Below are 24,791 nucleotides of genomic sequence, written 5' to 3' on the forward strand. Positions count from 1 at the left end.
CTACAAGCTTAATTTGTGGTCACAGCTCGCTCATTCAAAATTCATGCACCCACACGAGTGGGCGTGGCAAGTGCGGCAGGCAAGACTCAAGTGCACGGCCGAGTAGTTTGGTCTAAAGCAAACTTTCTACTTGGAAAATTGTGTGAAGTTTTCACAAACTTTCGGCCGAAGTTTCACTGCGATTGACATGAGCCACTCGTCATTTTCGCAGTTATTTGTCCAAAACTGTTTTTTCGGTTAATTTTTACCCGCTTTGAGTAGCGGTCTGTGCAGTTTTTCCACAAAACTTCGAGCTTCGAGTGCTTTTCTTGCTAAGAACTTTCATTGATTTCCTATTTACTTGGGCAGCTCTTCGGTTGTGGATTTCTCTAATGACATTTTAATTGCCTTGTGAGGTTTACCTGGTTGGTGGGAGTACCTTGTGAGGGGGATTTCGGAAAACTTTATCGCATTTTGATGACACGTTTAGGCCGGAGGTAGATTGATAACTGTTGTTTAAGCAGATTGCGAAAAGTGCTTTGAGAAAAGTGAAAATATCCAATAACGAAATCAGAGACGGGAAAATTTCAAAGAAGAAATTATTCACCATTCTACTAAAGATTGTTCTATAAGAAAGTCGTAGAAATAAGCAAATTTCGAAATATATTTTGACTATTCGACCTCTCATGAGCATTATCCTGTTCATCGCAGTTTCCTTCTCAGTCAGCCTTGCCAAAAATGTATTGTAACTCAGTCAAATGGCATGACCCAACTGACCAAAGTGACATGTCCATTTCTAGGCATGGTCATAGAAGTTATTTAATTTAGGTTGATAATGAGATTAAAAGAATGATTACTATGGAATTGAAACAGAAATAGCCAATGTTTTGGATATCAAAACTAAGTAAATTTGGATTCATAGATTTTCATACGCACATATAGTTTTCATATGGGTATCGTGAAAAGCGCGCTTGAGAAACCCATGCCAATGCGCTTAATTTTTTCGCAATCCAACTACTATAATAAAATATTTACTTTTGCAGATATGAGAGTGCATTGGTGTGTATGTATCCATTCCATGCGCGATTTCAATGAACCTGTCTCGATGGTTGTTACTGTTGTAGTTGTGGATTTTGTTCCAATATGGTATGGGTATTTGCTATTGTTGTATACATTTGACGGCGATGGCATGTTGGCATGACTACAGCCATTTCCTGTTTTCATATCCGGCGGGCATAAGCACTTGCCACTGCTCCGAGAGATACATATCAAGCATATGCACATACCTTCGTAATCACATAGGTTATATGGGTGGGCATAAATAAATTTATATTTGAAAATTATGTCTACCGTCTTCAGAAGAAATATTTTAAATTTTAAAATTCGCGATTTTCTATAAATTCTCAAACTGTTTGCATGGAATGAGCTGATAGGTCCTTATGTTTCCTTATAGTTCTATCCTGTTTGTCTCATTTACCCGCGTACTTTCACTGCTTACTTCAATTACATCTGATACGAGTACCATGACTTGCCATTCGCAATTTGCCAATGAAATTAAGAGGACATAGAACATAGACATAAACAGGTTTATAAACTTCGTCACGTTTTCTTTTAAGTTTTTATGCTCCGTCTATAATAATGACATAAACACAACTTTTTTTGTGAGCTGAAATGAGAGACTTACATCTTTACGATGATCCGCATACTCTTTGAATGAAGTAACAAGGCACTCAATAAACTGAAAGCGTTTTCACAACAATGTCACTCTCATATACATACATATATATTGTTCATTATACATATATTTGTGACATTGGAAACACGAACAAACTTGGGCAATAAAGGTAAACAAATGACAACGTTCTTGTCCACATTATTGGCGTTCCAGGTCAGCCAAATATTTCGCAAACAAATATTGTGCAACATCATCCCGATAAGGTTTACGAATGTGTACGGGGGACTCACCTGCCATGATTGCTTGCGTAAACAAGTGAATAGGCTGTGGAGGAGATGGAAAAGCTCTCATTTCCGGACTTGAAGAGTTCGTGTTTACCTTTGCGTTCTTCCGGTTAACCCAAAAGTTAACCCAGTGGCGAATCGTACACGCGCTTTTCAGTTGAATCAATATCTTTCAATTCTAAAATGTCACTTCTGTAATCACAACTGCGAATTTCTACCTGACTACTGGGTACTCATGTCTCTGCACTCGAAAACTGCTAAGATTGAACCTTTTTCCGTCCGCAAGTAGGCATACATTTGCCTTCGTGAGTGCTTTCTATTATGATTGCAAAGCAAATAACAATTTGCCCATATCCTTGTCTTCGATGGTAGTTTGGACTTGCCATTTCCCTTTTGCATAAAATAGACAAACAAATACACGCAAATATACAATTTGGAGATGTTTTCCAACGAAGAAATTGCGCAACGACGAGAATATCAATAAAGCGATAGTAAATGTGGCAACTTGCGGCAAGTCCTTTCGATGGTCGTGTGTGTGTGAGCGCTCTCAGTGTAGTTTGCATATGATAAATAATTTATTTACCTTTTTAGGTAACAAGTAATTGCATAAACGCTTGAGTCGATTGTGATAGTGTATGTGAATGTGCTTAGAATACCGAGGAATGTCACGTATACGCCACAGCTAACCATTTTTAAAGTTAATTTGTAAAAATTCATTTCAATTAGAAATGCTCTTGAAATTACAAGTGCTCATTTGAATTTGCGAATAAGCTTAATATTGCCACCCACACACTTTCATAAGTATGAAAAACAAAAAGGCTTTGGCACAATGAAAATGGCATTTTCAAGGAGTGCTAAGTGAAACTCCAAATTTGCAGGTGTAGTGTAGTTTTTCGTTTTTGGGTTTTTGGAGGTCTTAAAGGGTGTAAATAACTATTCACTAATTCTCAAACCCTTAGAGAACTAGTTGTTGTAATGAAAGCTGTGAGGATTTAAAACGAAATTAGTGTTCTTGCTTTCTTGCCTTGAATAACAAGAGAAATCTGCTGAACTCTATTTGCAATGTGGTTTTAAAGAAGAAAACGGAAGGAAAGCTAAGTTGAAGAAGAGAATATGAGAAAACTTAATTTGATTTTCTGTTTCTTGAGGAGAGTTGTGATTAATATATGATAAATATCAAATATAATTGAATTAAGTACGCCAAGGTTCATGGGAACTGTTGATATGATTCTACTCTGTGGATTCATATTCCTCTAAAAAAATAAAGCTTATAAACTACTTGTCTAAATACTTCCAAGCATACTGACAGAGAACATGAAATATTTACTTCGCCACAAAATATAATTATTTCTGCAAAAAGTTTTGAAAAAAAATTCTCCATTTTGTTACCTCGGAACTAGCTTTCTTAATTACGTATAAAAATTGCAGCAAAAAAGTATTATATTTTCAAGTTGTTCCGATGTCATGGTTATACCACATTAAACTCCATTCCTTCTTTTTCCATTTTCCGTGCTTTATGATGCGCGAGTGTACCGCAGAAATATACCTGTAGAATAATAAAGAAACTTTACCAGAATAACACACACTTAAATGTCCCGCAAAGTATTTGGGAAATTGTGGAATAATTCTATTTGCAGTGCAATTTGTCCAGACTGTGTTATAATTTCCGCCAGCTTGGACTGAAGTGAAACGGCCACATAACAAGTCAGCAAGCTAACAGTCAACAAAAGTGTTTGACCGCCGACGATGGCCACGAAACAATTTTAACTGCTCGCACAGGTTGAGCCATACTCGAGGTTGTGTAACGGGTGGTAGAGAAACTTATTGCTACAACATTAAGTTAAAGGTGAAAGAGAAGACATAAATTTAACTTGGTCACATTTTTTATTTTTTTTTGCCTTTGTTCTTATAAAGCTTGTCTTTGGAGCAATAGCTCCGGCTGAGTACTTGAGTTCTCTTTTTCTGTGAGAACTCATAACAAATATACATATATTATTCAATATAACAGTCCTTGTGAAGGGATAGTTTTGGGACCAACCTACACTTCGACGAACAAAAGCTGCATAAACTTTAGTCGCTTAAGTACTTCTGCGTTGAAAAATCCTCTGGCGGATAGCTAGAAAGTGAGTGGAGAGAAAGTAGCGCGGTCTGCGAAAAACGAAAGTAAATTAAAGAGAAGTGTATTTTTGCGTACGAAGAGCAAACAGTTATCCGTACGACGTTCAAAAAAGTGGATAATAAAGACAAGTCTGCCTCGCAACATAATGTAAAAGCACGACCGAGAGCTAGTAGTAGGTATATACAAGATGAGTCCGTATGCCAGTATATTAATGTATAAAGGCGGGGAGGTTCTCAGTGCTTTAATGTAATGAAATTTTGTGTTTAATAAAACTTGCGGTAAAAGTTACCGTTAATGCAAATAACCACACAAAAAGGTAAAAGCGAAATAGTGGAAAGAGTTGGGGAAAAAAGCTTGCCGCTCATTTTATTCAACAGTATCTCTCCATTTAATTGGATTAACTCTAACAAAAGTTGAGGAACTCTACGTTCTACGTTGGTAACGTTCGCTCTATGCGAAATCTGTTTTCTTAGTTTTGGGGACAATTTCTAAATCGTATTCATTGTTAATTTGAAAGAGAAAGAGAGAGACAATAAAGTATAAACGAGAGGTGAAATGGATGAAGTCTTACAATATAATATATATTATATTATATATATGGAAGACAATCAGTCGCTCCTATTACGGTGACCACATACTGTGTTTACCCAGAATGAGAATGAAATTTGCTGTGCGGCATAAGATGGATAAAAGTTAAGCAAATTGTGCGAGACGCCTAAATGGATTCGAAAAGTTTTATGCTTCGGTCTTGTTTCGTTACACTTTGTTAGTTGGTTATTAGCTGGCAAGGAAATGGGGAAGCATCTTCCATCGCACGGTACTTTGTCGGCGTGCCGGCGTTCCGATGTATGGTAAATGCTCAGGCAACACGTATACACAGTTACAAATTGGCGGCCAACTCATGAAACAAGCTGAAATTACCAGCGGAAATGTGCTCTAATGGAGAGCTAAGCGTCTGCATACCTTTCATGACGACTCTGATTATTCTTTTTCGTATGTAAGACACCGCTATTACGACAGGTGGCAAGTTCGTTGAGTCTCAATTGGGTTTGGACTATGTTTCTTTGTACTCTATAGAAAGAGCTTCGGGAAAAAATTGCATGCCATAAAAACAATTTGTAACCATGAAATCTCTAGTTGAATAATTGAATTATTTAATAACACATCAGTTATCAAGTATTCTAATTCTTCTCAATATCTTTACTTTCAGATATCGATCAATATGCAACGTTCTAAATGACGACTACGCGTCTAAACGACGGATAGCGCGGGATGTATCAGTTTTATTTGTGATATTTGCTTTCCCTGAGTTAAAGACGTACGTTAAGTTTAAATGAGATTGCCAGAGATACACAAATACATATATATATTGCTCTATATATATTATAGCTGTATATGAATGTGAATTCATCTTTATTCTTATCTATATCTTCTTTAATAGATGTTGTGATTTAGCTGATTTTTATTTGAAAGAGTATTTAGTTGAAATTTCAAACAACAAATTTTGAGTTTAGCTGTTTTTATAAGCTAAAACAAAAACCAAGACCAAAAGACAAGAGAAATTAAGAAAAACACCGAAGACATGGAATTCGTATAATACAAATATAATCTATAAATAATTTAAGTAACTTACGAATAACACAATTCTACTTAAGAAAATAATAAAAGTAAAAAATAACACTAAAATAAAATATAAAATAAGAATATGAAAATAAAATAGACTTAAATGACCTGAGACAAATGTTAGGCCCATACGAGCAAAGTGATAACTAAACATAGTATAAATTAAAGAAATCTCCACCTAAACATCCCATCGAGCATATAAAAGACAAAAACTCTTCCACTTAATCAGCCCAACGTGTTCCCTTAAATTCTGGTCCGTCCAAGTATCAGCAGCAGCAGCTCCCTAATCGCAACTGTGAAGGCGAAGTGTGTGAGATTCGCAGAGTCACCATGTCACATGGGGCCGGCCAGGAATGTTTGTGATATTTCCAGCTGATGAACTCATTTTGATGACATATGGTCCCGCAATACCACGTCTAGCACCACGACCAACACTCGATTGTCTGCGTGAACCCGAAGTTCCAATTGAAATACCACCAAGATCATTGCCACCGCCGCAACCATCGGCAATCGCCACCGCTACTGAAACAAACAAAGCAGCAACTGATAACAGCGCCGGAAGCGCAGCCGCCACAAACAGCAGTCGAACTGCCGCAAGCAAAGGAGTTAACAGCAGTAAGGACAATAGCGCCAACACCACTGCAGCAGCACACATCTCTTCTGCGTCGCGGAACTTGAACAGCGGCGCGTTCGCCGCTGCGCCAGTCTTCACCACCGCCTTCACTTACGATTCCGCCCAACCCGCTCTACCGCAACACGCCTCGAACTCTCTACCGCCAACGCCAACTCGTCACAACTCACACACATCGCGCACGTCGCGCACATCCCTGACACATTCTGCCTCGGCCGTACCTCCGCCGGACGCAGCCACCTCCAAACGTTCCAGTGTACGGAGCAATAGAAGTAACCGCAGTCTACACCAACAGACGCCGCCGAGACAGCAGCCACTGCAGTTGTCGGCACCGTCACCATCGAGTCTGCAACAGCAACAGCAGCAGCAACTGCTGCTCCTACAGCAGAAGCAGCAACAAGAGTACCAACAGCAGCAACTACTTCTGCAACAACAACAGCAGCAGCAGGAACAGTTACTGCGGCACTTGCAAATCCAGAAGCAAAACAGTATTTCTAAGCGACTCAGCAACTCAGCTACAACCGTCCAAATGCAGAACGATGCTGCGGACAGTTCGCGTTCGATGCAGGGCCGACAGGGCGGGCAAAGACCCACGCTAGAGCGCAGCTTAGCTGTGCGCGGCACCACGCCGCAACGTGGTCTTGTGCCGCAAAGAGGAGCGACGCCACAGTTCAGTCATGACTCCGACCAATTGGATGAATATACGGGCGCTACATCACTTGGAGCAGGTGGTGGACAATTGATAAGTGCGCGTGATCGTAGTCCAAGCATATTTCTTGAGCCACCTTCGCCCGATCCAACACAGATTATTTATGGCCCAGGCTGGGGACGGCCGATGTCACCGATGGATCTGCCACCAGAACCGCGGCCCAAGTCCCCCACGCCAAGCAAATCGTCTCGTTTGCGTCCAAAATTACATCTGCCATTGGGTAGGCTAGGACGGTCCTCATCAACGGATCAGCGAGAGTCGAATCGATTGAAGGAAGACCTACAACTACTCGTCGATAACCCAGTTTTTAATTGCGAAAATTTGCGACAGCGCAATTTTGATGCGTTCTTTGAGTCGGGGGAGCCGAAGTATAAGCTGCAACCGATGACACCGAACTCGGCTCCCGCCGGCTCGTTATCGAGTGCCAGTAGTCAGTATTCGCCGCAAATAGATGGACGTAGCACGAAGAGTGCCGGTGGAGGCGGTGGTGGGGGCGGACTGTTTGCACCCACGCCAAACGAGGGCAAGGCGGCACTGAACTCGCGATCACGATCCACCGAACAGCCGGTGTCACCGGGCCGCGAAAGACGTGCGGCGTCCGTTAGTAGTGGTGTTGTGCCCCAGAAAGGTGACAGGTGCCCCCAAAATACAAATTTTTATACAATAACTAATCATATTAAGATTTACAGTTTTGCAGTTTAAGAGGCTTTTCTAAAATAAAACCAAAATCAAAAATAAAAATAAATAAATAAATTGAAATAAAATATGAATTATTATCAATCAAAAGAGATTGCTGAATTAATAGTTTTGAAACAGTTAAAGAGAATGAACTGCGTGCATCAAAAAGATTTGAACGAAATTCGAAACGACTTGAACCTAACCTCAAAATTTGTTACTTTTTATTGCATTATTTAATTAACAGCTAAGCCTAACATTGATTGGCTTTTTTGTTTGATGTTGTTGTTCTTTTGCATAATATTAATTATCTTTCATTAATTTTATTTTGTAACAGTATTGTTTGGTATGTGGCCATTCTAACATTTGAACTTTTTTGATTTGATTTGAAAATAAAATACCTTTTTTATTAGATTTATGAAATTAACAGAATAGATGCTTATTCCATAATATATAATAGTTAGTGAGTTAAAGACGTAGACGCCTATCTATCGCCCGAAGGTCCGTTTGAGGCCTCTATAAGACAGGTGTTAAATCAAACTTCTTTTCAAGATTAATTCTTAACATTTCACGATATTTTTCAATGAAAATTTTAAAGTTATGCTCAATTCTTTGCGTTATGAGTTTGGAAGGTTTTCTTTGCCCAAGGCCACATTGCTGAGAGCCAATGTTGTTGCTATTGTTTCCCACCAATTAATGTTTTGACGCGGTTTGCTGGAACATACTCACGGAAGACACTTTGGAGCTATTCATTGTTGTAGTTGTTGGTTTAAAAGTTTGCGCAGGTTATGTACACAAAGCTCACATGTCGAATACATACCGTATATCCCTAGTCCCCGTGGCCCAGTTGGAGGCTACAAAGATGTTGTCACATTCTATTTGCCCTGCTATTGTTGTTGTAGTCGACCTGCAGCCGTGTTATTGTACCAATGTGGCATGTTATGCGCGCATTTTTCACAATGTTCACAATTTACACGGCTCATACACGAGAGTCCCCCTCCATATAGCCTCTCCTCCGCGCCCAGAACAATGCTTGCGCAAATGCGATTTGGTATTGAATGTAGCAGGGTTGCCGCGGCACGCGCATGCAACATGTAGACAACATAACAAGCACCAACAATAACAACAGAATAAACAATAACACTCGCCGTAGTCATAACAAAACAACAACAAAAGAAACTGAATTCGTGCAAATGAATTTTCATAGAAGTGACTTTCCGCGGCGAGTGACTTAGTTTTGTGGCGCGACGAGAGCGTCGTTTATATTTGTAGTGAGTAGAACAACAACAACGGGGTACAATAAAATAAAATAAAATAAACCAAAAACTATTCGACATAACTGCAATGCGTGGCTTGGGGCTATCCGGGCACAAGGTTAGTGGCAATATTGCTTAACACATCCGCTGAGACCACGGCACATGGCTCCGCCAGTTGTTGCAGCTAACTGTTATTGCTTGCATAAAAACTTTAGCAAAATGTGAATTGCAATTGTCGCCTTACGAAACCTGCCGTTTCTTGCGCCATTTCGAGGATAAGATGCAGTCGTCTCTCTCTTCCCGTTCTTATGCTAGTTGACTTCAGTGACACATTGAGGGTTAACATGGAGCAAAAGGTGATATGATGATATCGGAAGTTTCTTATTCGATGACTGTAGCTATCATCGAATTTGATATTTGTGTGGTTATTTACTATCCGAGTCCATTCGAATTTAGCTCTTCCTTATATTCTTATTTATACATTCAGCCAAATAATCAAATTCATTGGCTCTCAATTATGTGACGGCATTGTATTTTGGCAATCCGATATTCATAAATCCAAATTCCCTCTATTCCTAAACCGCAACGAGCTTCAGCGGAAAAGTATCGAATTCATTTCTGTCAAGTTAGTAGCGCGTTTCTCATTTCTTGCGTCAATGCCCCTACAGTTTCCGCTGATAATTATCAATAAGTGCAATTAATTAGGAAATGTTGTTTGTGTTTCTGTTTAGCAATTATCTCGCATTGCAGCGCTAACATTTTGCATTTTTAGAAAGTTCGACAATATTTGCTGAGGGTCAATGGGGTTTTCTATTTCGATACGTAAAGTGTCGAATGTCCAATTATGTGTAGCATACCTTTAGGCTTCCCCAAATATCCTCTCTCAAATTTCACTTAGAGTAACAAGCCGATTATTGCAGGCATGAAGAAGTTAATCGCTATATTGGGGAAAATAAGTTTTTTAAAGCTTCTAAATAATTCATAGCATCCGTGCCGCGGTTCACTAAATCACAGATAAAAAGGTAAAACAAGAATAATTTTTATTTAATAATGTATTTATCGAATTTTTATCTTTCAAGTTACAAAAAATCACTGGCTTTTAGACCTTAATCCCACGCATTTAAAACTTTTGGTTCGACCAAATATTCGCCTATAAACCCATAGAAAAATCAATGCGTAAAAACATGTATCTTTTGATTTTAAAAATTCAACTGTTCACGCTCCAATACGCGGATGGAAAAATTCACACCCTAAACACGCGTCGCTGCTTCGAGTTCGTTCATCCCCGTTCCTATTCGTAACTGCCGTTTCCCACGAGGTCGCGGCAGTTATTTGTGTATTTGTACTTTATGTCTGTGACTGGATGCGTTTGTGCATTTTAAAATACGGACGGTTGTTTACCTTCGTCATTAAGAATTCATAACAAAATTAGAAATAGAATGCCAAGCTTGTTTATATACATATTTAGACTTTAAAACGGCGAACTCCCTCGCATTGCTCTGCGGCATTGAGTGGCGTCGTGCCATGTCGCTGGCAAAGCGTTTGCCGTCCTGTGCGTGGTAATTGTCCTGAGCGTCTGCTGAGCTGTACTTCGTTTTTTATACACATTTCTCCTTTCTTCTTCTCTTTCATTCCCCAAACGGCCAACAGCCTGTTCGTTTCGGATTGACAGCTGTAAACAAGCATAAGAACCTCAATTGAGGCATTCATGAATAATTGATGACACGCTGTAATGCTCCCGTCGAGGGGAAATGAGTGGAGTGGAACGGGCCCAGTGGCAGTAGTAGCAATTATCTTCTGAACACGAGCTGTCACAGCTGATTGCACTGCCATGAGGATCGTTTGCTCCAAATCACACTGTTGGGCTGTGAGTAAAATAAATAAAAAATAGAAGGAATTTATAAGTGATAACAGTGTCAAAGCTCCACACTTCCTTTCGCTGTTGAAACAATACACAAGAAAGTGTGTCGGAAGTCATTGCGTCCTTTTCGTACGGGAAGAAACCCCGTCAGTCTAACTTCATGCCTGAATTTATCACCTACTGATAAGAGAGGTTGTTTATCAGATAATAAAACGTCGAGTTTATGGTTAGGAAATTTTGAGTAAAACACAAATTCAGCTTCTAAAATCGCATTCCCTATGAAAATCGTTTTCATATTTATTCACAATGCATGAACTTTAATTCTTTCGTTTTCCGGCATGCTTTAGCTTTATATGTGAGTTTTTAATATACTTAATTTTAACTGGAGGTATTTGTTCAGTTTAAGTATAATAATTAAATTTCTTTCGTTTTGGTTTAGTTTTTGTTTTTGACTTTCAAATTCGTAAATTCCCATACTAATATATTTCAATTATTTATTCTTTTCGCTTCTCTCTACAATCTGCACTCTGAAATGATTATCACTCAACCTCAACTGGACTCTGGACGCCAACAGATTCTTCAACAAAATCTTCAAGTGGTCGAAAAAGTCGTAGATTCTTTGGGTGGAGGGGGCCACGTAGTGGTTCCCTTGGCCCGCGGGCCGGTATGGCTTCCTATAATGGGGTGCTAAAGGATTACGGACACAGCAGTTTGAATGAGGCTTTCAAATCCCAAAACAATGTCAACTTTAAGTTAATCAAAACAGGTGAGTGACACGAAAATACTTTGCACTTTTTATCGAACCAGCCAATTGTTGCATACTGCAAGTATGTTTTTAGTGTAAATTGAAATCGTGAACAATGTGCCGTCAGAAGCTGCGAGAGACGTAGATATGTTTTCATCATTGATTCATTAAATTTTATGCGAGTGTCTCCTCCACAACGTTCCTTTTATTTTAAAATTGTGACCTTGCTTTGTCAAACCCTCCACAATTTGCTTTTGTGAGTGAATAAATGTTTAATTCTTATCCGGAATAACTATCAGCCATTGTGATTAACTGAAGTGCGATAAGATAAGCTGCGCGCAAATAAATTTCGATGTTTTGTATAACTTTCCCGGTTCGATAATTTATGAACAGTTTTTATTACATGTTTGTGTGTATCAGTGTGGGTTATCCCGAAACCGAACTGTCAAACAACACTTTGCCTATGTCAAACGCGACACCTCCGATCCATCCGCTGCATTGGGGATAAACCCCATGTGGCCACAGTCGCGACGAGGGCAATTACAAAATGGCGGCGACCGCAAGTGCAAAACTCACAATTGGCTGAATACCCTGAAGCGAGTGACAGTTTTAGGAGCGGATATTGTCCTTTAGCACGTCAATTATTTCGATGAATTTCAGTGGTCGGGCTCCATTTGTGCAAGTCCAGCTGTTTGTAATCGCTTGTTCATTATTACCTCATTTCCCTGTGTGTAGTTATATACAATATTAATGTATGTAAATAAAGACGCTTAAAGAGCTTTTGGCTTCGCTAGAATAAGTTATCGGGCCCATTAAAATAGATATTGTGTGACATAAATTGGTTCATAGTTCTATAAGACCTCTACTCTGTGGCATATCGATTTGTGTTTCGCTTTCGATAAGAAGATCTAAATCAGAACTCAACGCTTTCTGGTAGGAGGTCCAGGCATCGGAATATATTATTGTTTATGACACTTAAAACTCTTCGAAACCTCACGAAGAACTCACGCTAATCGAGTTTTCCGGGCTACATGAGTACGGAGTTCGAAGTAAGTTCAGATCACTCTGTCATAATTTCAATGTTCTGTCGGCGTCCACCGTGTCTATTTGGGCAATCAAGAGCACACACAAGCACTCGTCCATGCATTCGTGGTTGTGTTAGTGTTTTGGGAAATTTCACTTCCCGCTTCCAACGCGCACTTTGCTATCGCTTTTGACTGCTGTAATTGAATGTAACCCAGATAGGACTGAGCACACTAAAAGCATATGGTATGGTAGGGGTGTGTGTCGGTTCGTCAGTGTCTGTAAATGACAAATTACAAGGTTTTGCTTTTGAAATTGTGTCGTGTGACACAAAAGGGACTTCACGTCAGACAACCCTTTCGACAAAACGACGTAACTGCGGGGTCCATTTAAGTGTGTAGGTTATATGCTATACGAAAGTGTAGTGAAGGCTTTTCTCATTTGAATATGTATCGGCATATATTTACGATGTTAGTGAGTAAATGTGTTTGTGTCTTGTTGATTTTCATCGATTTTATTGCTCTCTTTATTGTTATAATATATTCTTGTTACAGTTGCACTCAGCTTATCGCTTTAACAGAAATTCAATGAAATTTTTGAAAGGCTTCGCAAGTACTTAAACAAAGTGGCACTAACTATGCAGGGATCCTCAAATTCGTTAGAATTAAGTTCTAATCTATAGCTAAAATAAACAAGAGGAGTCTTGTGCCAAATATAAATGTGTTAACTTGATTGTATCGGTTCTTTGTATAGAAATTTGACTAGATAAATTGGGAGTTTGAAGAATTTCGAGCAATCAGCAGCGAGAGAGGGTAGAGCCACAGCGATACATTACTTTTGTAATAACAGTAACAGTAACTCTACATATATAAGAGTGGCATGCTTAATGAGAAATATGAAATTAACGCTTCATTGTTTTTGATAAATAGTTTATGTACAATCGCACTCATCGTCTCATATTAACCCGTAGGAAACATATATATGTATGTATGTATCCCCATTCGGTATTCAAAATTACTTTCATTGAACATAGACCAATTGATGGTTGTGTCCTCATCGAGTTATTGATAAAATAGTTTTTAATTGGTGAACAATTTTTTAAATCATTATTTTATTATTTATTTTTTCAGTTTTCCAACTAACCAAGCCCCAGAGGTATACCTTGAATATTATGCAAGAAGTGGCTAGTTTTTAGAACAAATGTTTCTTTGAAATTTTCGTCTGCATATGATTGTACATACTATAGAAAAATTTTATGTGAGATAAATAAACGAAAAATATTTGTGTACTGATGTGAAGTGATTTTAAGTTTATTGTTTTTGTTTTTTTTTTTTCAACTGGAGATTTTTAGTTATCAAAAGAGAAGGGAAATCTTCATCCCACAAACGGACGCTCTAGAAGTTTCAAGTTGTCTACTAACGTTAGACGCTTTCCATAGACCCGTAGGTTAATTTGTTAATGCTGGTAAGAAACCCGGATCGAACCGAATCCTGCCATTCCAGCATCCTTATCCATTGCTCAGTGGCGGTGGTTGATTTTTTCAGTTTCCTCATACCACCATTGCTACTCAAAAATGTGTAAAATCAGTTCATTACGTTAATGAATGTCTAATAATTAGACACTCTCCTTTTTTGGTCACTTTTATGAGCTTCGAATAAAAAAGCGCCATCTAATTAAGCATTCAGCGCCAAACTGTGGGCGAAATCTCCAATTAAACTATTAAGTGCTTGTTAATAAAATTTTTTAGTTTGAAAAGCACTTGCGCCACTTTTTTAAACCGCCCATATTATGAAAGAAATTTGAAAAAGTCCTCCGATGCCTTCTAACAACGGCCGTGTCAATGGAGATGGGCAAAAGAAAGCGGAAGAGGCGAGAAAATGAGAATTAAAAGACAAACTTTGCTTGTCAGTTACACTGAGTGTACCGAGAATCCCTGCGACCGATTCGATTGCTCAATCAGGCGGCGCTGATAATGATGCGCTTTTTATTGACCTTTGAAGCGAGCGAGTGAGCGGCGGAGCCGTTCGCGTGTAATGCGAGAAAAAACTTTTTGCTCAGGGACTCTTTCACAGCTATTTTTAACTAACAGAGTGAAATTTTTAATGAACCAGTTGGCGAAATGTAAGAAAAGTAGCGCGCAAAAATAGATGAATAACGGTAAAAATATGAGCGCGGCGAGCAGGAGCGGCATTCAATTGCGCTTAATGAAATTCAATGTTGACATTTTAATTGAACTTCTTCTCCGTTCAGAGAGCTTCATTCATTTATTCAACTTTTTTCGCTTTCATTATCCTTTTCAAACAACAACAACAACATCGGTCAATATTGATATTTGATTAGTGGCTGTTTGAACGCTTGAGGAAAAAGTGTTTAACAAGGTAATACTTGAAGGTGGCGGCATTGAAAGGCGGTAACCCAGTAGTGTCAAAACTAACAACAGGACAATGAAATATTACTTTTGTGACGGAAATATCACATTTCGGTTCCTAAGGTATCTCCTAAGTAAGCTCCAAAAACATGTTCGTTTATGTTGTCGTTTCTATGGTCAAAGGTGCATTTATCGCAACTAAGATGTGGCCCGTCCCACATACTACAAAGTTACAATGTCAGCACTCAGTGTCCACTACTTGAATTGTCGTTAAGAGAGTACAACATCCGTTACAGCTGCTCAAAGCAATGATAAGCACACACATACTCACACAGCTCACTCGATTTGATAGCGGTTGCAAGCTGCGAAGGTCAAGCGGGATTTTTATTGCAGCGCCAATAGTGACAGGAGAGCCATAAAATGCGTTTAAAGTGCGATAAAGCGAGCTCAACTCACCGCAAACTGCACTAAAAGATGTGCCAATGAGGCGCGTGCTATCGGTGTTGCAGTAACTACAATAGCAGCAACAACAATGGCAGGAAACACGGGGTATCATGGTATCAGGAAGCGAGTGCCAATGACACTCACAGAGCAGAATGTCAAGACAAGCGACGCATCCATCAAGCACAAGCCAAGAAGCAATGAAGCGGCGAAGAATGCTGGAAGAAGAGTTGAAATATCTGCATTTGCACGTGACAGCACGTCAGAAGTGGCGCGTGGCGCGTGGCGAGCGCATAAAAGGTGAGCTGTGGCGAGATCGAGTAGCGCGCATTTAATGGCTTTGCAATAAAATCGAACGACAGCGGAGATACTCGTAATATGGATGTGTGTGTGTGTGTGAGCAGAAAGCAAGTGTCAGCGCGTTTAAGTGAAACTTGAAGGGCTGCCGCAGCGATCTCCTAGATGACATAATAATATTTGCTTTTAATACAAGTAAATTGACGTGTGTGCAAGTGATAGCTCGAAAATTTAACGAGCGATTAGTAACAGTCTCCAGGCCTCACACCTCACACCTCCTTCTCTTTTATTTCATATTATGTAATACCTTTTATAGAAACTGTACTTAAGCTTAAAAGGACCATAGGTATAATCGAAACCCATACGGAAATCTCTCAACGGCATATAGAGAAAGATCTCGCCTTTGTGAGTCGAAGAAGGCTTCGGGATGGATTCGGGCACATCTGTTTACACAGGCAGATACTGAGGTCATTCTTCTCAAGTACCGAGTTCCACAATACAGCGGTGGCAACTACTGAATAACTAGACATATATAACAAAGCCATATATATTAAAGCGTAGAAATAAAATATTTGCAATAGTTGAAACCATGAGTACCTTTAACGCCATTCAAACGGTGAAAATAGAGCGAAAGCTTCTATTTCACAGCCTGCCTCTAGGCGTGTTGGCCAAAATGAATTATCATAATATGATTAGCCGACATTTGTCCGGCAATTCGCTCGATTGGTGGGCAGACACTCATCCAGGGACGAAAAGGAACGCGTGAGGAATTCGTAAAATTCAATCACACCGCAATATTTTGGTACGAGTAAACGTGTTTGTATGTGTGTATATATGTATACTGTTATTTTTGGCTTGCGGCCTTATAAAATTCAAGTAACTCACCGCTGCGATGCTCGAAAAGGCAGACCACGGCCAACAGCCGACCGGCCATTGAAAGTTCGCACCCGCTTATTCCATCCGAGGTTCGCACACAAACACAAACAAAGCTCACAGATATATTTCTGCAGACAGTCGTGAGAGATTTGTACTTAGTGAAAGGACTGATTGAATTTATCGGCTGTAAGCCACAATGGCTATACCTAAATATTTTTTACACGCAGAACATATTCGAGTATAAGCCACGTGCTGCTGCATTTGTGTGAGTATTAAATGCAAGAAGTAATCAAAATATGACGAATTCAGGGGAAGAGATACTGAAGCGCAGCTGAGGCGCAGATAAAGCGATAGAAAACTCAATTTCCGTTAAAGCTTCAATTTTGTGCGAACATGAGCCACTCACCAAGTTCACGAGCAAGTGTACCTACAAACATCTGGATAATGGGTGCTCTATTTGGTATAAGTCGGAAAACCCAAATCCTATTTTATAAAGGTGAAGTGCAAGAGTTCCATTCGTCAATTTATAGACTTGTGGAATGGAACTCTAAAATTTGACGACACGACATATATTTGTCTTTATTCTAGCAAATCTCAGTTTAGTTTGACCGCAGTTTGTATCCATGGTCCGCACTTGAGTCTACCTACTGAGTGATCTATCGGTGCACAACTTTTCGCAGAGGGCATTCGTGACGTCACATTACATCACAGAGCAATTGCTTGAGGCTATTTGTAAGCAAAAGTGCAATCCGAGCGGACGAGTGTAGGAGTCTAGATTGCCTTTTTGGATAAACCCACCCGCACAGACACTTGAAGGCACAAACGCTACGGAATGTTCGGGTGTGTGTCTGTATGTGTGTGTGTGAAGGGAAGTGCACACATAAACATAACATCCGTCTGCATTCAAAGCGCATAACGGATGTGAAAATCAAATTCTCAATTCCAAAAACAACAACAACAAAGCATATAGTCAAATAAACAATTGGTTTTTGGCAGGAAATCGAGTTATTGAAATATTTATCAGCGAAATAGCGCAAATCAACGGCAATCGAAGTCGCTTAAAGCAAACAGAAATCGGCGAATTTATTAATTTTTGCAACCTTCTTGTTTACATACTCAACCCAAGCCACCGTCATACGTTAGCACGGCTGCAAAGTGGAAAACCGTTGAAAAGACGGATATGAAAAATGCGCTAGTGCCGGTGAGAGGAACTGCTGAAAGAAAGATAAATGGCTGCCACAGATTTGATTGAATGATCGAACTTTGAGTTTTCATTAGTACCAGCAAATAATGCGCTGCCAAATGTGTCTGTCTGTTCTGTTTACACGGACGAAATAGTGCTCCGCAGCATCATTCCTTTATTCGCAAATATTCGCCCACGAGTACGAAAGCGCTCAAAGGTAAAGCAAAACACTTTCGACAGCGAATTCACAAGCCATTACACACACGCACCAATCGAATGCTCAGCTTGTCGCTTATTCATCTTACCTGTCACGCTTTGTATGGATGCTGCTTGCTGTAAGTTGGTCGTGTCACGCGCCATAGAAAATGATAAGATGCGGGACAATGGCCATGTCTCATCAATATTATTTCATTTCGTTTTCTATTTTCTTTTTCTTTTTGTTGTTGTTGGAAATATTATCTCTTATTTGTTGTATTGAATTACATTGACATTGAGTACGAGCATTGAGTTGTTGTTGTGAAATTTATTACTTCCTGAGGGCACAATATTGGATAATGCATGAATGACACCAAAGACAGCTTATTGAGGGAAAACATTTACTATTTCCTTTTGTAATGGCATCGAAAAATCGACAAGCGACAATCGCGAAATGCGAAAATTTAAGTAAAAACTAATTGAGAATAAACTAACTTTGCTACTCTCTTTAATTTTCACTTTGGTAATTTCCGATCTGCTCGAAAATTTTATGAAAAAATGAAGCGACTTAACGAAGGTTTCAAGACCGGGGCATCCTCATGTAGAGACCAAGGTGGTAATCTGGTAACCGATGTCCAGGGCATACTGGGATTATGGAGGGAACACTTCTCCGACCTGCTGAATGGCAGTGAGAGTACAACACCAGGAGATGGCGAACCCGATCCCCCAATCGATGACGATGGAACAGATGTTCCATTACCCGACCATGAAGAAATTCGAATAGCAATTACCGATAGATTACCGGCAGAACTATTCAAATACGGCGGCGAAGAACTGATAAGGTGCATGCATCAGCTTCTTTGCAGAATATGGTCGGAAGAAAGCATGCCTGACGATTGGAATCTCTGTGTGCTCTGCCCAATACACAAAAAGGGAGACCCCACAATTTGCGCCAATTACCGTGGGATAAGCCTCCTCAACATCGCGTATAAGGTTCTGTCGAGCATATTGTGTGAAAGACTAAAGCCCACCGTCAACAAACTGATTGGACCTTATCAGTGTGGCTTTAGACCTGGAAAATCGACAACTGACCAGATATTCACCATGCGCCAAATCTTGGAAAAGACCCGAGAAAAGAGGATCGACACACACCACCTTTTTGTCGATTTTAAAGCTGCTTTCGACAGCACGAAAAGGAGTTGCCTTTACGCCGCGATGTCTGAATTTGGTATCCCCGCAAAACTAATACGGCTGTGTAAATTGACGTTGAGCAACACCAAAAGCTCCGTCATGATTGGGAAGGACCTCTCCGAGCCGTTCGATACCAAACGAGGTTTCAGACAAGGTGACTCACTATCGTGCGACTTCTTTAACCTGATGCTGGAAAAAATTATAAGAGCTGCAGAGCTAAACCGAGAAGGTACAATCTTCTACAAGAGTGTACAGCTCCTGGCGTACGCCGATGATATTGATATCATCGGAAGCAACAACCGCGCCGTTTGTTCTGCTTTTTCCCGCATGGATAAGGAGGCGAAGCGAATGGGTCTGGAGGTGAATGAGGACAAGACGAAATATCTCCTGTCATCAAACAAACAGTCGGCGCATTCGCGTCTTGGCTCCCACGTCACTGTTGACAGTCATAACTTCGAGGTCGTAGATAATTTCGTATACCTGGGAACCAGCATCAACAACACGAACAATGTCAGCCTCGAAATCCAGCGCAGAATAACTCTTGCCAACAGGTGCTACTTTGGACTGAGTAGGCAATTGAACAGTAAAGTCCTCTCTCGACGAACCAAAGTCAAGCTCTACAAGTCACTTATCATTCCCGTCCTGCTTTACGGTGCAGAAGCTTGGACGATGTCAACATCAGATGAGACGACACTAGGAGTTTTCGAGAGGAAAATTTTGCGCAAGATTTATGGTCCTCAGAACATTGGCAACGGCGAATACCGCAGACGATGGAACGATGAGCTGTACGAGTTATACGACGACATTGACATAGTTCAGCGAATAAAAAGACAGCGGCTACGCTGGCTAGGTCATGTTGTCCGAATGGACGAAAACACTCCAGCCCTGAAAGTGTTCGATGCAGTACCCGCCGGAGGAAGCCGAGGAAGGGGAAGGCCTCCACTCCGTTGGAGGGACCAGGTGGAGAGCGACCTGGTTACACTTGGGATCTCCAACTGGCGCCGAACTGCAAAGGAGAGAGACAGGTGGCGCACTATCGTCGATTCGGCTATAACCGGCTAAACGGTTGCAACGCCAATCACATACAATTTCCGATCTGAGCATACCTTTACACAAAAAAAAATATCCGAAAATATTCGAAAAAAAAACAAAAAGTGGAGAATAAATAATTTTAATTAAATTTCTTAATTCCTTTGCTTCTAACAGCGGTTGGATTGATTTAAAAATTAATAAAACGATTACATCTCTCATTTGAACACCACTTTCTTTTGAAGCAAATTAAAAATTGAGAACTTTTCATTTAATTAAATTTGAGTGGATAAATAAGGACTTATTTCCGCATTTGTGCAATTGAAATTTCCTCCTATCCACTTATGAATTCGTTACTGCTTGCCAGAGAGGATTTACCAGTATTCATTGTATGTATGTGTGCATAAATTGTGTGTGTTAGTGTGAGAGCCCGAGGTGTGCGATTGTGCCAAAATCATATAAATGAAACATTTTGTAGCTGCCATAATTTGTGTGTAAGTAATGAACTCCTCGGCTACAGAAAATGGAAAGGAAAGCGCTCTATCAATATTTCATGCGAGCATCTCTGCATTATTAATTTGACAGTTGCAAAATCGTTTTGGGTATTGCATTTGCACTAGACAACTTGGTGTACTTTGGTTGTCGAGTGACTGAATTGTATTATATAATATTCGATATCTTTTTGACATTAGGGTGGTTCAATAAATTGGAAGGAGCTCATAATTATACATATGTAGGTATTTTCATTGCCGTTTCTGCTGGTTTAAGAGGAATGCTATTTTGCGACTATTTAATCATTTATTTTGATTTTTTAACCTGCCGCTTCAGTCTAGGATTCGAGTTAAATTATATGTTACGCATACGCCATGTCGTTCTTATTGAGGTCACGATAAGAACTTCAACTAAAGCAGATATGTACAGAACATTTTTACTTGTGTAAGTACTGGGTTTTGACCTGTCAATCTTATATTACACAGACTAATATTCTGCAGACCACCCTGTACCTCCTCCGAGTTAATGGCAAAGTTCAAGTGCCCATGCCATTTAAGAAGTCACACATACATATGTATTGGCATGTATGTAGTCGCTTCAACTGAGCAGGTGAATGTTCTTGTGCATGGGCTGGATCTCTCTTGCGAAATTATGACATCGATTTGCTTACAAGCCGTATATGCTGTCTTCTTATTGCCGTTACTTTTACAACATTTATGCAATATTTATATGCCACTCAAATGCCTAAGTGCTGCGCAAGGCATGAGCGAAGGAGTCATTTCAAATGAGATATCAGCTAAGCCTTGTGGGCAATGTGAGGCAGCTATAAAGCTCTGTATTCCTAAGCTGTATTGCAGGCATAAACATTTGCATAAGGTATTTAGAAATGCATGCAGCAAGACTCAAGACTGACTAAGGCGCGGTCAACACCAATGTTGCTAAGAGATAGTGGTGAACTGTCAGTGTGTCAAAAAAAGCTGCTAGATGCAGAAATAAATTCTCTTCGAGCAATGTGTGCTTAAGTCATTTATTAGTTATGAGCTTAAACGAAAGCAAGTCGGCGAAGAGATTGTAGTAACGGCAGTTGGCAGTTTTTCAAGGAAATCCATTAATTAATCCATTTTGCTTTGGACTTTCTCACAAACACTTCAGATTGCGTCAAATATTTTGAAAGGCAGTCTATTTTCAACTAAAATGCCAATTAAAGCGGAGCTTGGCATGACAAAGACGATATTTGCCACTATAAATCTAAAATAAAATTTGCATACGTTAATAGTTTTTGAAAGATTTCAAGGAAAATTTCTAACCTTCATAAAACCATGTAAGACAATCAATATTGCTTTACCGGAATTACTTACCAAACATTCACCAATATTTTGGAATCTGCTATAAGTAGTATAACTCTAAGCAATGCATAGCACTATCTCAGCAGTTTTACGTTTGCACATATTTTTTTTATTGCCAGTAAAACACTAAGTATCGCAAAGTTGAAGTGCAAAGCTTTAGTTTAGTGCAATGCTTTTGAAAATATTTACTCTATTACTGGCTGCTGCTGCTACCATAGCTCGTAAGAAACTTTCAACGCCACAACGCGCCAGCGTAACAACCAATAAATACGAACAAATATTTACGCTCTTATTGCCAGCTTTCAATATGATAATCTACTTGTCCCACTTGCTTCGTCGCCTCGTCGTTCAGTTGCTCAGTCGCCGATTTGCCGAGTCGCCCATCCACTTAAACGCTGAGCACAATCGAATAAAGCCACTCCAAAATCAACTGTAATTCAATTTAGCACTGTTATGCGATTGTTCTGTCTGCCATGCGAGAGTAATCGCGTCCGCTTGTCCCTCTGTGTGCATCCCCTGAGGAAAATTTTGAGCTGAATGACGTTAGGCAGAACTAAAAGTGATCACAGCTCGGGGTTTTGATGCCTCGCTTTGCATACATAGATCGACGGAGGTATCAGAAAGGACAAAAGTGAAATTTTAAGGCTTTGCTCAATGTTCCTTAATTCGGAAGAACGTTGAAAGATTCGCAAATGGATCTCAGTGTTCTCCAGATGGGTATATGGTTATAATAACCTTTGGCCGGATGATAGGCTAAGTTAAGCAGATCGCTAAGAACCAGTACACTTCTGGAAACTCCGTAGGAAACCCAAATTTTAGGTCCGTCATTCCTTCGTGGCATGTGTTGCACTGTGGAGTGGATGCCTCTCCGAATCTCATCTCTTAAGAATAAAAATGTATAAAGCGGCAAATAAAGAACTTAAAAGGATTACGAACAATTTGTTTCAAAATCAAAAGCAACCGTGCTTTATTAACGGCATTTGCAACTTCAGATATTCGCTTTGCCGCTGAGGCGTGCAACAACAGCTACAACAGTGAGTGTGTATTTTACACCTTGTGTCTTCGGCCGATTTCAGTCTGCCGCATAGTTGATCAAATTTAATTTGAAACTTTTAATAGCCTCCTAAAGCCTCAAGGCTCGCCGCGTCGCCGAGTCGCCGACTTTGCTGGCACGTGCGACCGTAAGTTCAATTTCCCCACGGCCAACAGCGGCGCAAAAACAAAGCGCGCTGTCTACCATCGTCTTATCTGTGCGCTCGACTCTGCGACGTTGCTCGAGAAAAGCTGCGGTGCAGCCACACAAACCGCTGACGGCTCAAGCTCTGTAGTCGAACGGCGGCTGTCATATTGTAGATTAAGTTATGTTTGCAGTTGGCTTTTATGGAAATATATAAATATTTATTTTGCGGTTTGTGTTTAAATGGCATCGCTGATTTTTAATGCAAATAATCTTCTGTTTACTTCCAGTATCTGATTTCACCGAAACCCTCTCCCATTTATACGAGGAACATGCAACTGCCCTACAATCTTTGGTCTCCAATTTTCGTAAAAAGAATGCAGAACTTCGTAAAGAAAGGTAAGTGCACTTATCAGGGGATATTCTCTCCATCTAAGGACCTGGAAACCGGTTCCGTACTAGGAGATATCTCCACTGGTCGGAATTTTGAAACGATACTATAGCGATTGTAGTTTAATATCATCTCCAGTTGAGGTTTTCCTTTTAACTTCTGTTCTTCTCATTTTCAGACCCGCCTGCCATTTGGCAATTTTCCAAGCATGGGAAACATTCCTACAGGAGGTTGAATCCGATTCTCAGGCATCAAACGATGTGGCCAACGTGCTTTCACGTCAGGTGAGTCCCATTAAACACGATCAAAGCGTCAAGTGAGATTTATTATGTGGCCGTGACATTAAACAGGCGTTGCTTCATTAGCGCTGCAATAATATTATCGCTTTGTGTGTGCAGCCACCTCCAAGGACCACTTCCTCTGTGTGCTTGTGTATGCATATTGACAATGCGTGGTTGATGGGCACTTTAAAGTACTGACCGCAACCGCAGTCACACCGGCGAATTAGTCAAATGCACACACCATGCTGTCGGACTCAGTAGATTTTGAATGATATCGCAACACTCACAGCTCGGCAAATGGACGTATTTCAAATGTTAGTTATAAATAAAGATTTTAAAGAAATCGGTCTATACTTTCCATATATATTTTTTAATTTAAATTGTCGCGGCATTTTTTGCAATTTGCACAGAACTGCTGGAAATTGCGTATACGCCAAGGTGCACTTTATTTTAAATACATTGTTCAATCCGCTACTCCTTATAGCGCCTACGCGGCAGGTCTGCAAGTAGCAGCAGAGCAAACATCGTCGTTTGGACCGTAAACAAAACCTGCTTCTGTCACGTGTTGCCTCGCAGCTGCAATTTCAATTATGCTTAAAAGTAATTATCTCTTCGTCCAAGGAGCAGAAACAGCAACGGTGCATTTTCTTTGACTTTGGCTAGAAACTTCAGCAAAGGCTAATTATTTTTCTTAAATTTAACTCTCGCTTTTCACTTGCAGGTGTCACGTCCAATGCTCGATAAATCCTTTCATCGCAAAGTTCAAAGTCGGAAAATTTTCACACACAGGGAGTCTTTTGAGACTATTATCGCAAAGACTGAAGAGAAGCTTTCGAAGGTGAGTATCAAAAACCACATGTTGTGTGAAGAGGTACAAGCAGTGGGTGTAGGGGACAAATGAAAGACAAACACGAAGTAAATAAAAAATACAGAGTTAAAGTAAG

At 40.0% G+C, this 24,791-nt stretch overlaps 1 protein-coding gene across 1 annotated transcript in view; it reads left to right on the forward strand.

Annotated features, from left to right (window-relative positions):
- LOC105221357 (uncharacterized) overlaps nucleotides 1-24,791 on the forward strand; it is a 176,660-nt gene that overhangs the window by 29,003 nt on the left and 122,866 nt on the right. Inside the window, 6 exon segments of the mRNA XM_054234723.1 lie at nucleotides 5,268-5,375; nucleotides 5,499-7,648; nucleotides 11,387-11,578; nucleotides 23,466-23,574; nucleotides 23,745-23,850; nucleotides 24,569-24,685. Coding sequence (XP_054090698.1) covers nucleotides 6,034-7,648; nucleotides 11,387-11,578; nucleotides 23,466-23,574; nucleotides 23,745-23,850; nucleotides 24,569-24,685 — 2,139 coding nt within the window. The 5' untranslated portion in view covers nucleotides 5,268-5,375; nucleotides 5,499-6,033.

The sequence above is a fragment of the Zeugodacus cucurbitae genome, chromosome 6 (assembly GCF_028554725.1).
Source record: "Zeugodacus cucurbitae isolate PBARC_wt_2022May chromosome 6, idZeuCucr1.2, whole genome shotgun sequence".
NCBI lineage: Eukaryota > Metazoa > Arthropoda > Insecta > Diptera > Tephritidae > Zeugodacus > Zeugodacus cucurbitae.